Here is a 14,240-nt window from a genome sequence, read left to right as displayed (position 1 = left end):
GACGTACGTACGGACGGACGGACGGACGGACGGACGGACGGACGGACGGACGGACGACCCGAAAACATAATGCCTCCGGCCACTTCGTTGCGGAGGCACAAAAACACCTCCACCTAACTGACAGCTTTAACTAAAGGAGTCCTCATGGAATTTGCTGAAGAAAATGTCGTCCTAAAATTGGCACATTTTAAATTTTTTTACCGCATAATGTATGGGCCTACTTGAGAAAGATAAGATGAAACTGGTTAAATCCATCACATAAGTGCAAAGTCGGAAATAGTAATACAAACATTTGCCCCTTTGAGAGAAATACACTTATTGTAGGCTTCTAAAATATGTTGCCGATTTGAGGGTCAGTTATATATTTAGCGATACAGTCTTTTAAAACTCTTCAACTGAAAGAAAGAAGGGTACATGAGCAAAATATGGCTTATATGAGGGGCTTTCTTGGGTTTGTTTGTTTTTTAAACTTAATTTACCTATTTCATTTCATTGGCTACCTTCACAACCTGTACAAGAAAATTTTCAACAAAAACAAGCAGTGAATAGTTGCTGGATTTACCTACAGTTATCAGTCATCACACAAGCAATACACTACAATGTCATCCAGTGACACTTCCAACATCTAAGAGTTGAACAAGACACTCACTGAAAGCGAGAATGGAGCTAAGGATTGAGTTCTGGCACACCAGGTTAGTGACATCGGGCGATGAGAAGTCATACACTGCCCTGGGGGGAAACAGCTGGATCAGCAATATCTGAAGGCAGGCTTGAACCAAGACTATCACCAGAACGAACATCACCTGATACTAAAGACATGATAGAAAAAGGAACAAATGAGTAACAAGAGCTGTTTCAAATTCTAAAATTTACATGCATGGTTGCTCATGTCTGAAATGTGCCATTCTTGGATTTATCCACACAGCATATAAAAAAAAAAGAATAACAGCTCACCTTTCAATACTGCTTGATGAAAATTTGCATGGATCAAAATGTATACCAGGTATGTCTGAATCTTACGTGCAAGGTACTTACGATGAAATTCATTTTCTGAGATAACTGAATGCTAATAATTATAATATTGTATGGCCTGTGCTTTCTATGACATATATAACATCTTTGATATCACTTGCACGTCACTGATTTCTCACATGTACTAGTAACCTAACATTCAAACTACATGCTCTTGGAAAATATCCCTTTGACTGATTCCTCCTAAAGCCCGCCGCACACAATATTATCCGACCGGTCGTACAACCATAGGACTGGAAGTGTGACGTCACAATCTTAGTGCCAGTCATACAGATTTGACATGTTGAATTTCTACGACCGGTCGTGGGCTTTCAGTCATTCACAATACAGTACAGTGTGCTTTAATACTCATTGGTAAAATGTACTGAAGACAGAACAGTCATGAGCCTACTCGTAAGGTCAGGTTGTATAGTGTGCGTTGGGAGGTCATATGACTGAGTCTTATGGTCTTAAGGTTGTATAGTGTGCGGCAGGCTTTAGGGTCAGCAAGATTTGTAACTTTAGGCCGTTAACTCACCTTGATGTTAAGAAACATGGATGGCCTGCCATCCGACAGCTTCCTGTTGAAGATTCTAGAAATCCTGTTGGTCTTGGTGAGTAGGGTGGCCACATAGAGGGCAAAACTGCACCCAAGAACACTAATCTGTAAAGGAATAGGATGGACAACCACAAAATTCCTAAACTACAAATGTTTATCCTTGCTTATGGCATGCATAGATCTCTTCTTAACCCATTGAGGACGAGCTAATTTTGCTATAACACGCATTTCTCACAGACAGACTAGTCTTCAAAGGATTAATGAAGTGAAGTGGATGACAGTCTCTCGTTCGAATGTTTTAAATATAATTGCCTCAAATGTGAATTTACCTGAAGACTGAAGCATTTCAAAGTTTTGCAAACCTTTGTACCTTGATGACTTTTGAACTGTGATTCTCTTCACAAACTGACCAAGAAGTTTTTACACCATACCAGTATATTGCCTTCCTTTATCATCCAGTAACAGTGGTACAAATACTGTAAAAGTTATTGCATGGATAGAGAGATGAAAATAACCCTCATATCTCTATCTTAACTTTGTTATTTTTTTCCCTGAGTCTGATCAATTATCCTTTCATTTTCCACTCCTGTACCACATAAATCTAAACTGTATATTTTTTGAAATCCATCTTCTGAAATGACTTGTCCATTTGACCCCTGACCTTTGATAGATACAGCCCAAAATCTATACTCAAAGTACAGACTCCAATAAAATCAGACTATGAACTTCACCCTCAACCTTTGACCTTTTACAGGATAAATTGAAATCCAATCGGTGACATGCCCTATCATGCTTGCATACAGTGTGACCAAAATCAACATGGATGTACAACTTGCACTTAGTCTCTTGCAAAAACCAACCACAAGCAAAATCTGAGAATGACATGACCACCAACTCACATAGTTAATGCTTCCAACATCCTTGCCAAAGAGGCATGAAATATTCATTTTCCATTATTTCAGCCAAAAACTAGAAATGTCGCTACAGCGACTGGTTATACCCCCGCCAAACAACATTTCATAAGCTTTGGTCAAAACAACATTTCATAAGCTTTGGTCAAAAAACTGAGGAAGTAGTTAAATCCGCAAGATCTTTCCTTGATCTTCTGCCATTAATATGCCGTTACCATGGCAACGTACTTTCAGGTACTGTCGAAAAATGCGTCTTGCACATCTACAACCAAAGGCACACATCTGTACCAAGTTTCATGGAAATTGGGCAAAAACTGAGGAAGTAGTTTGCAACACAAAATTTTCCATCATTTTGGCTCATAATATGTGAGCTGTTACCATGGCAACATACTTTTTGTCACTGTCAAGAAATGTGTCATGCTGACCTATATCCTAAGACAAACATTCAATATGAATTCCATGAGAATTGGAAGAACACTGATGAAGCAGTTTTGCCATGAAGCATTTTGCCCTATATTTTACCAATAACATGCCGTTACCATGGCAACGCACTTTTTGCCACTGTGGAAATATGTGTCTTGCACATTAACATATTCAGATGAACATCTGTACCTAATTTCCTAAAAATTGATCAAAAACTGTGGGAGGAGTTCGCGACGCAAGATTTGTACCCATTTTTGCCCATAATATGCCGTTACCATGGCAACGTACTTTTGGGTACTGTCAAAAAATACGTCTTGCACATCTACAACCCAAGGCACACATCTGTGCCAAGTTTTATGGGAATCGGTTGAAAACTGAGGAAGTAGTTCGCGACGCAAGATTTGCAACGGACCGACCGCCCGACCGCCCGACCGCCCGACCGTCCGCTGATTACTATATGTGACCCTGCACCTCAAAACAAACAAAAAGTCGCCAGACATGAATTTTTAGTTAAGACCATATTCTGAAAGAGCAGACTTTAAGCTTTAAAATGATGTATAACTCAAATCAAATGGACTCTCCTAACCTATCTAAATATTGGAAAGAAAGCACAAACTCAGGAAAAGTGTCAACTGAGAAAAGAGGCATTGAAGTACATTGTCTATTCAAGCGCTTAATCTTTACAAAACCGTGCTGGCTGTGCGATGAATGGGACAAAAAACAGGAAGTAAACCACCAGAGTAACAACAATGAAGGGATTATCAGATTAAAACTGAAATTAAGCATGCCTCATTAACACACTCTGTCCATAATTAATGCCAACTTTCAAAGCAGTAGCATTATCCTTTCAAAAGTTATTAGAGCTGAAAGTGAAGAGTGTGGACAAGGTTTTTCAGAAATAAAAAAGGGATTCTAAAGACACACCTAATCACACCATTCTACCAAAAATGTTGGAGATATGCTGCTAAAAAAACACACTTTCCTGCCCGTTTTATGATACCAAATTTTAGCATAATGTAAAAGATGACCCGCTCTTTCAGTAAATATGAAAAAGTCAAATTCGGCTAGGTTGACCCATTTCACTTATTTTCAGTCCTCACGCAAAATCAGTGTGTGCGACTTTATGTTCGTTTTGAGGTGCACTGTCACATATACCCCCTTCAAACTTCGTTTGGCGGGGGTATAATAAAAAGAATAATGAAGACATTTTCATAGTAATGCATCTTAGTTGCTGTTGCTGTTTTACCTGCAGGTTACACATGAGGTCAGTGGGCTTGGCCAGATAGAGGAAGCTGCAGATCAGCGTCATGACGATAGCTGTCAGGAGGATGTAGCTCAGCTCCGTACTCGTGGCCTTTATGGTGGGCGTGTGCCGGTAGCGCACATAGATGCCGAAGCAGAAGATGACACCGACGAAGGCTACCACGGCCAAGATGCTGATGGCGATGCTGAAGGGGTCCGTCCACTGCAGATACTGGACGGGTTTGACCACGCAGGTGGTCTGGGCTTCGTCGGTCCGTTCACCATCTTGGCAGGGCGAGCAGCTCTCCGAGTTGTTCCCTGCACTGATGTGTCCCTCTGAAGGTAAATAACAGTTCCTCTGATTGAGAAATGCTTTATATCACTTCACTGCTACATTGCCAGTCTCATTTATAAGATTCACATTATTGCATCTCACTGATTTGGGGCTGGTAATTCATTACATTCAGTGAAATTGCAAGCTAGAATCTAAGATGGTGCCTAACAGAAGCATGTGCCTACTGTAAAGCAAGATTTGTTTCTTTCTTTTTAATAGACATGAGTACCTTAAAACGAGGAATGTTTGTGTGCATTTGAATTTCACGAATATCGCAAGAGCCAAAATTCGTGAAATTAAAATGCACGTGAAAGTTCTTGTCTACACAATACACATTGAATGTTAGAGGCAACTCGCAAAAATTTCATGCCGCAAGAAAGGCTGTCGGCTCCAAATCGCGAAAATTTCCTAATGCAAAAATAGTGTTTTACAGTAATTCAATCTAATCATCATGCATGAATGCACTATGGAGGTATATCACAAAATGCATGTTGTTGTTTTTTCTACTAAACATTTCATCCAATTACTATAGAGTGACAAAGTGTGATGTCATAGCCATTCATCACCATGGAAACTGATCATAAACAATCTCACCTGGCCCCAAATATCTGTAAATACTGTTGTTGCTAACCATGCTTGCACCTGGTTCCATCTCAAGCTACAATGAAAGATTGTGATATCATTTCAGTACTCTAGTAACTAGAGAATGTGAGGGCTGCTACACATGATATCACCTTTTTCAGCAGACATTAATTTCCGAGTCTGATATCTCCATGCACAAAGCAAGCTGTAAAACTCTCTAAACCCCCTTGTCTCATGCTCAAGAAAAATACAAGTGCAAAATCATTTGCAAAAAAAAAAAAAAAAAAACATTAATGACTTGAGGATGACATCTACCCATTTAAATCATCATGCATAAGTTGGCTTTTTTATAATTTCCTTTTAAACCTTTCATGACTTGGATGGCAAAGATTGTAAATGTCTCTCACACTTGCGGCATACCCTTTGGGAAGGAAGACATGATAAAGGTCCTTGATTATTGACCTCTGACATTTGACCTTTCTTACTTTCGCATTTGGCACAATCCCAGCAGCATGTAACAGACTGCCGGATGAGGTATGAGCCTGGAGGACAGTCTGCCGAGCAGCGGGACACTGGTTCAACACCCCCATTGGGCCATACCACATCACCAGTCAACGTGAACTTCTGGTTTGGATCCCACACTCCCACTTCCTTGAACACATACTCCCCATCCACATCCTATATGAGATGACAAATATTGAATGATAGATGTGATAAGATATGAAAAGAGAAACATATCATTTCAGTCATATAAAAACAAAACCACACAAAACCAAAACCTTAAAAAAGATATTTCAAAAGATATCAAAGTTTAGAAGCTCCATTTTCCAATATATTCATAATTTTCTTATCATCAAATAATGCACTGATTCTTTTGCACAACAAACTGAACTGATACTGGAAATATTATACACAACTATGATAGACAATCTCACAATACCATGACACAGGGATAATGGTCTGTGAAAGTCAAAATATTTCTGATTTTAGAGGTCATACACACAATTAAGGTAGGCATTTTGAAGCTATTTCCTTTTCTAGACTCTGGACTTGCCAACACATTGTGCAAATGTGAAATAGACTGCGCATATCTGGTCACTGTAGAAAGAAATACCATGTGAACTGATATCTACAATTATTGTCGTCCATCAGCACTGTTCCATGCTACCAACTGCCTCTGACAGTGGAAGAAAACTTCTCAAGTATTCACAGGAGCTCATGCATCTATTGCATATATCACCTTCAAATAGTTTGGCAATAATATACACTCGCATGATGGGATACCTGGAGATTGAAGATGAAGTATTGTGCCATGGGGTCACCATTTTCATCGAAACGAAAAGATGGATTGGTGAGACCGTTGAAAGTCACATTCCTGACGTACTGGAAAAATTTGTCCGTGTCGATCGCAGATGTTGTGGAATTGACACACGAAGGGCCTAGTTTGGTATGAATGTGCAGAACATTGCAATAATCACCACTCATGTCAAGGATGTCATCATATCATTCCCTTTCATTTCATCATATTGTCACTTCAACTGCGTTAAACTTTACTTTGACTTTGATACTGAGAGTTAAATCAGTTTATACTCAAAACTAAAACACCAAAACAAGGCAAGTGCCAAATTGTGTCTCGCCCATTCGCGCATAAAAAATTAATATTTTTCTAGCTCCCAGAAATTCATTGACACGCCTATGACCTTTGACCTTGTGATGACCTTCAACTTCCCAAGGGACATTTACCATCCAAGTTTGGTCACAAACGGACATACACATGTAGGGATCAAAAGTTATGAGCCACAATCGAAACGCGCCATAACTTAACATTGGGCCCTAAAAGTTTGTTGACCCCTTTCTGCGACCTTTGACCTTGTGATGACCTTCAATTCCCCAAGGGACATCTACCGTCCAAGTTTGGTCACAAACGGACTTAGGGATCAAAAGTTATGAGCCACAATCGAAACGCGCCATAAAAACTTAACATTGGGCCCTAAAAGTTTGTTGACCCCTTTCTGTAACCTTTGACCTTGTGATGACCTTTAATTCCCCAAGGGACATCTACCGTCCAAGTTTGGTCACAAACGGACTTAGGGATCATAAGTTATGAGCCACAATCGAAACTCGCCATAAAAACTTAACATTGGGCCCTAAAAGTTTGTTGACCCCTTTCTGTGACCTTTGACCTTGTGATGACCTTCACCTCCCCAAGGGACATCTACCATCCAAGTTTGGTCACAAACGGACAAAGGGATCAAAAGTTATGAGCCACAATCGAAACGCGCCCTAAAAACTTAACATTGGGCCCTAAAAGTTTGTTGACCCCTGTCTGTGACCTTTGACCTTGTGGTAACCTTCAACTTCCCAAGGGACATCTACCATATAAGTTTGGTCACAAACAGACAGATCCATCAAAAGTTACGAGCCATAAACGAAACGCGCCCTAAAAACTTGACATTGGGCCCTAAAGTTCATTGACCTCTGCCTGTGACCTTTGACCTTGAGGTGCCCTTCATGTTTGGTAAAATGTGTAACTTTGTATAACCACTCTTCCCTCCAAGTTTAATTGAAATTGAAATCCTCAGTAGAGAGTTATTCAAGTTTTTGTAGCGTTACGGACAGACGACGGACGACGGACGGACAGACGCCGCAGGCGATCCCTTAGTCTCCCCACACCTCCGGTGGGCTCGACAAAAATGGCAACTTTGCTTTTAATACTCTCTATACAATGCAAATGACAATGTTGACACTGAAATTTGGCAGTTTCTTCTTGAAATCAATTGAAATTTGTATACATGACTCTAAACAATTTGGACTATCTATGATAAACATCTAAGGCTACATACATGAATATATTATATGACACTTTCGTGGAAAGAGAGATAAAAAAAAAGATTCTTGTTGATTTAGAGAGCCATTTTAAGCAATAACTGTAGAAGTTTGTGATTACCGCATATGCAATGACAAAATTAAAGCAACAGCAAATCTGCATGTGGAGTATGTTGGAGATATATGGTTGCAAAAATCTATGGAATACATGAATGTATCGGAAATCTGATATAGGGCTATTCAAAATTCATAGCCCTGCTGTTGGAAATAAGCTACCTACTTATAAACTTTAACAGAATGCATATACCGTACCTTGACATTCATACAGCATGTTGTGAAGGCCATAGGCCAGAGAGTGCACTGCATCAATGATGAAGGACGACCAGGCTCCCTCGCTCCTGGTATCCAGCATGTCGGCAAAGGTTTCATTGCCATGGCAAACAGGCACTCTCTCATCCTTTGCCTCCGTCGGGTCAAAGGTGCAGCCATGGCGAGCACCCAGGGTGAGTTGGTACCAGGGGTTGCGAGTGTTAGCACTGGGGTCAAGGGATGCCAAATACCTGATGGACCAATCAGAGCAATTCATAGTGTGGCATTACAGTGTAAGTACCCCTAATTTGAATAGCACACCAAACACTGTCTGACAAACAAAACCTTTACAACATTGATTATTTAAACTTTTACAACAGTACTAATGAAATCCTTGAACTCAGTTTCATACCAAACTGGAGAAGACCTGACACACTGTTTTACGATCTGGGGGGTGTTTCATCAACGTTTGTCAGCGCTGACAACTTGAATCACCATAGTAATAGTCAGTGACCAGAGCATCTTAGCCAATCAAACCCAAGGATTTTGCTGAAATTGTCAGTGCTGACAAACGTTGATGAAACACCCCCCAGGTTTCAACAAATGATATGATGCCACCCTAAAAGGAAAGAAGACATGTATGTTTGTCCATGAATGAATAAATGGAAGTGTTATGGAACTTAAATACTACAGGTTTTTATCTCCACTTGTCTTTTTCCCCATGACATGATGGACAGGTTATCTAATACTCCTTACTTGTTTCATCCAACTGATAAAACATTAAAAAACAGTACATATAAGATGTGAGTAATTGGAATTTCTACATTAATACATAAAATGAAGGAAAGATAAATGTAAGGAATTTGACCAAGAAAAATCTAGAACATTCAAACGCACTCAAGTGTCTGATTATCCATGCCTAAGGTTTCATTTTTTTTTTTCTGTAGAATGCATGTACAGCTGACATGCGCATGCACTCTTAGAATCACATACAATAGCAGGTCTTTGCATAGATTATTAGTAAGGCACCTGTCAATCACATTTTGTGCAATGGAGCAATTGAATAATTTGTAACTACGTAAACAAAATTATGCTCTCCTGGGAAGAACTGCTTGTGAAATTCCTTTCTCTCTCTTCTACTTCTCTCTCTCGCCCTCTCTTTCTCCCTCTCTCTCTGATTTAGTACAAATTGTATTACTCATCACTGATTTTAGAGACACTAAATAACTGTACTTTTCTCAATGAAGAGCAACTGAATCATGTGAACATAACTGAATCAACTAATTCCATCAGTAAAGATTGTAAGTACAGTGTAACACAGAGTAGAAGTGAGTATAACAGGTGTCTCTGTAAGTCAGCCATTCTCAAACTTGAGTTCTGCACTGAATGCAAACTGTAATCAAATAAAGCTCACAACTTAGTTAGCTTGGCAAGCGCCTTGCCAAGAGTGATTCTGAATCCAATTAAATTACATTGGAATGTAAGTGTGTGTAGTGAGATGACGTAAATATATTAAAGCACAAGATACACCAGAGGTTTTTTCTTAGATTCAATGTGTCTATTCTCTCTTGATATCTTTCTTTTTATTTTTCGTTCTCTAAGCAGGAACTCACTATGCCTGTATCATCACTTTTTTTTTTCTTTTGTGATCAACTCTATCTTTGGCTCTCCTCTCATTTCATTCCTGTCCTGCCTTTTTCCTTCTATGTCCTTACATTGAATTTTGATCCCTTTGCTCTCATCTTGTTGCCAAAGTGCATTCCTGACACAGTGTGTTCTTCTATCTATTGAATTCTACCTGGGCAAGATGAGAAATCTTTGGGCAGAGTGGAAGGTGATGTGTACAAGGAAGTTGATACTGTTATAACTGTAGCAGAGTAATGAACATAACATAGTAAGTACTCTTGGAGACTAGTGGAACTCCTATTATTGAGCAACAGAAGATAGAATGAAGTACTCTGTGGTTGCTAGGTAACAGATGGAGGGGGGGGGGGGGGGTGGGAGGAGAGAGAGAGAGGGAGATAAAAGGGCCTAAGTCTAATGGGAGAACAAATCATCAGTTGCTAGGAAATAGAGGAAGAGAGATAGCAAGAGGGGGGGGGGTAGAGGAAATTGAGAGAGAGGGAGAAAATGACTTGAGTTCCATGAGAGAACCCTATTGGATGCATCACCAACCACAATAAGCACAATCTCACTGTACAGTTATCTGTTATCCTTCAGACACATACACCTGTACCTTAACCTCTTGGATGCGGTAATCTATTTTCTGGCATGGAGACAAAAATTGAAGTACATTCCATGAATTCTCTCCATTGTGGCTCTCAACCTTACAGAGAAATACTGTGAGATTTTACAGTCTTGCTATGATTTTAAAAAACAAAAAACAAAAATAACTAGAACTATCACTCATTGTGATTAATATACCCCCACCCACAACTGTGGAAATTAGCTCAACCAGGATTTTTTTTTTTGCTTTTTAATGAGAAAAAAAAAAATACCATGGCAATGCACTGTCCAACAGTAAGCAAATGTATTGCTCACTGTTAGTCAAATATCCCACATCTCAAGTCAAGTGCTCAAAAACTGAGTGAGCAAGATAAATAAACTGACGATTTCTATGGTTATTATTAACAATTGTGTAACCATGGCAACACAATGTTGGATATTAAGAAAAAAATGAAGTATGCAGAACTATATATAATAGCCGTCACATGTGCCACATTTCAAGCCAAATGCTAACAGGATGAGGGGCTTAGTTGAATTCACAATATTAGTGTATCAGCTGAATTCACAATATTAGTGTATCATTTTCATTCAAAATATACTGTTACCATGGCAACACATTTTCCACACTGACAAAATAGTTTTTGCACATCTAGGTAATGTAGAGGTAACATGTGCCAAATACATATGAAGCCCAAATGCTCTAAACAGAGAGAGTTAGGATCTAATTGAAATGTTTATATGATTTTCATTCAAAATGCACTGTTACCATGGCAACACATTGTTCAACAACGAAGAAATACAAAGTTTGCATGGATCTCTGTACTACAATGGTTGCATGTGCCAAATTTCAAGCCAAATGCTCAAAGACTGAGGGAGTTACCTGAATCCACAATTATTATATGATTTTCATTCAAACTATGCTGTTACCATGGCAACACAATGATCAACAATGACGAAAGGTTAAGTTTGCACATCTACGTACCATAGTGGTCAGGTGTGCCAAATTTCAAGCTAAATGCTCAAAGACTGAGGGAGTTGGCGGAATCCACACGCTTTTTGGTGAAAAAAATGTTGTTACCATGGCAACGCATTGTTCACAAAAATGACAGATTATGCTTGAACATCTATATGCTATAGTGGTCACATGTGCCAAATTTCAAGCCAAATGCTCAAAGACTGAGGGAGATAACTGAATCACAATATTTTTGCATGATTTTCATTCAAAATATACTGTTCCCATGGCAACACATTGATCAACAATGACCAAAGACTATGTACAAGCTGTATGCTCATCTACGTACTATAGTGATCACATGTGCCAAATTTCAAGCTAAATGCTCAAAGACTGAGGTAGTTACCTGTATCCACAATATTTTTGTATGCATTTTAGTGAAAAGCTGCTGCTACCATGGCAACCCATTGTTCACCACTGACGAAAGATTAAGTTTGCACATCTATATGCTATAGTGGTTGCATGTGCCAAATTTCAAGCCAAATGCTCAAAGAGTGAGGGAGTTAACTGAATCCACAATATTTTTGTATGATTTTCATTCAAAATATGCCGTTACCATGGCAACGCATTGATCACCACTGAGGAAAGATTACCTTTGCACATCTACGTACCACAGTGGTCATGTGTGCCAAATTTCTAGCTAAATGCTCGAAGACTAAAGGAAGTTAGCTGAATCCACAATATTTTTGTATGTTTTTTGGTAAACAAAAGCTGTTACCATGGCAACGCATTGCTCACCACTCACTAAAGATTAAGTTTGCACATCTATATACTATAGTGGTCATGTGTGCCAAATTTCAAGTCAAATGCTCTAAGACTGATGGAGTTAACTGATTCCACAATATTTTTGTATGATTTTCATTCAAACTATGCTGTTGCCTTGGCAACACATTGATCAACAATGACGAAAGAGTTAGTATGCACATCTACTTACAATAGTGGTCACATGTGCCAATTTTTAAGCCAAATGCTTGAAAACTGAAGGAGTTAGGCTAATCCACACATTTTTGTATCATTGGTAAAAGAAAATACTGTTGCCATGGCAACAGATTCATTACCACACACATCGATTGTGTTTTGCACAAATATACATTACATTGATTGCATATCCCAAATTAAAACTGAATTGCTACAAAACTAAGAGAGTAGAGCAATCTACAACATTTTGTAAGATTTCTATGAAAATCTTCCGTTGCCATGGCAACGCATTATGAAATACTCATGAAAAAGGTCTCTTGCACATCTGCCTGTGATAGCGGTCACACATGCCAAATTTTAAGTTAATTGCTCAAAAAATAAGAAAGTTGTTCGATCCACAAGTTTCTATGAAAATATGTCGTTGCCATGGCAACGCATTATGCGATACTAATGAAAAAGGTGTCTTGCACATCTACCTTTAATAGCAGTCACACATGCCAAATTTGGGGTCAATTGCTCAAAAAATGAGAGAGGAGTTCGATCCACAACATTATGTTAGATTTTTTTTAAATTTGCCATTGCCATGGCAACTCATTATGCAATACTAACGAAAAAGGTGTCTTGCACATCTCCCTTTGACAGCAGTCACACATGCTAAATTTGGGGATAATTGCTCAAAAAATGAGAGAGTAGTTCGATCCACAAGTTTTTAAAGAAAATATGCCGTTGCCATGGCAACTCATTATGCAATACTAACGAAAAAGGTGTCTTGCACATCTACCTTTGATAGCGGTCACACATGCCAAATTTGGGGTCAATTGCTCAAAAAATGAGAGAGGAGTTCGACCCACAAGATTTTGCAACGGACCGACCGCCCGACCGCCCAACCGCCCGCCCGACCGACCGACCGACCGGCCACCCGACCTCAGGGTGATTCCTATATACCCCCCCTACACACTATGTGTCGGTGGGGGTATAAAAACATGAAAACTAGGACAAATACTAATTTTGTGCTCATTATCTCGCATTAGTTTCTCTGATTAAGCCAATAACAAGATATTTTGGTTGTATGAAATGCCATCAAGATTTTTTTTCTTTTCTGAGGAAATGCAATCTCTGGTAGTCAGCTAATAAAGCAAAGCTGTCCAGCAGATGTGCTGACCAACAAGCAGAGTAAAGCAAGTGTAGCTACAGGAAAACTTTTTAAAAACAATAATTTTGACCAAGTACCCACAATTATCATATGCATCACTTTGATTATACTGAACAAACTTCCAGTCAAGAATGCAATCCAAAACATCAAGTATCGACAAAATTACTGCTTCCCAAAACACAAAGAACAACCAACCAACCAACCAAACAAACAAACAAAAAGCAAAGAAGTCATTGTTAAATGAACTATATGGCAGGCTACTCACCCTTTAAGGTTTGGGTCAATGCTAGCCTTGGGGACAATGCCAATCATTCCCTGGACAATGGGCTCAAAACCAGACACCACAGCCATCGAGTCCCCCCAGGAGTCACTGGCAATCCAGGTCCGCCCAGTCAAGCCTTGGGTCCTGGCCTCGATGAGGGCACTGTTGATGTCAGTCTTGCTCATGAACGTAAAAATCACCTAAGGCAGAGAAGGAAGAGTTAAACAAAAATCATTAGGCACGAAAGAAGTGAGAAATTGACCCCCCCCCCCCCAAAAAAAAAAAAAAAAAAAAACTAGAGAAGCACTCTGAGAGCGCAGACCTCCACCAAGTATGCAGCTCATTTCCACCACTGATCTTGTTCTTCCATAGAGATTTCAGTGATTTCTACCCATACGTACTTATAGCATTGTGTGCTGAAAGTCGTCCGATTTCCCAATATAGAAGCCTTTGTTACGTAATAAACCCTCAG

General features: G+C 39.4%; 1 protein-coding gene across 1 annotated transcript in view; it reads right to left on the bottom strand.

Moving 5' to 3' along the window:
• The window catches only part of LOC139707959 (metabotropic glutamate receptor 3-like), a 40,036-nt gene that overhangs the window by 21,249 nt on the left and 4,547 nt on the right, over positions 1–14,240 (bottom strand). The window contains exons 4-10 of the mRNA XM_071619949.1: positions 13,772–13,968; positions 8,201–8,448; positions 6,347–6,501; positions 5,548–5,740; positions 4,151–4,482; positions 1,550–1,675; positions 650–809 (exon numbers count right to left, since the gene is read on the bottom strand). Coding sequence (XP_071476050.1) covers positions 650–809; positions 1,550–1,675; positions 4,151–4,482; positions 5,548–5,740; positions 6,347–6,501; positions 8,201–8,448; positions 13,772–13,968 — 1,411 coding nt within the window. The remainder of the gene's footprint in view (positions 1–649; positions 810–1,549; positions 1,676–4,150; positions 4,483–5,547; positions 5,741–6,346; positions 6,502–8,200; positions 8,449–13,771; positions 13,969–14,240) is intronic.

This window comes from Diadema antillarum, unplaced genomic scaffold (genome assembly GCF_040938485.1).
Source record: "Diadema antillarum isolate AM-2024a unplaced genomic scaffold, OU_Dant_1.0 seq00001289_RagTag, whole genome shotgun sequence".
NCBI lineage: Eukaryota > Metazoa > Echinodermata > Echinoidea > Diadematoida > Diadematidae > Diadema > Diadema antillarum.
This window is presented reverse-complemented; position numbering and strand designations above follow the sequence as displayed.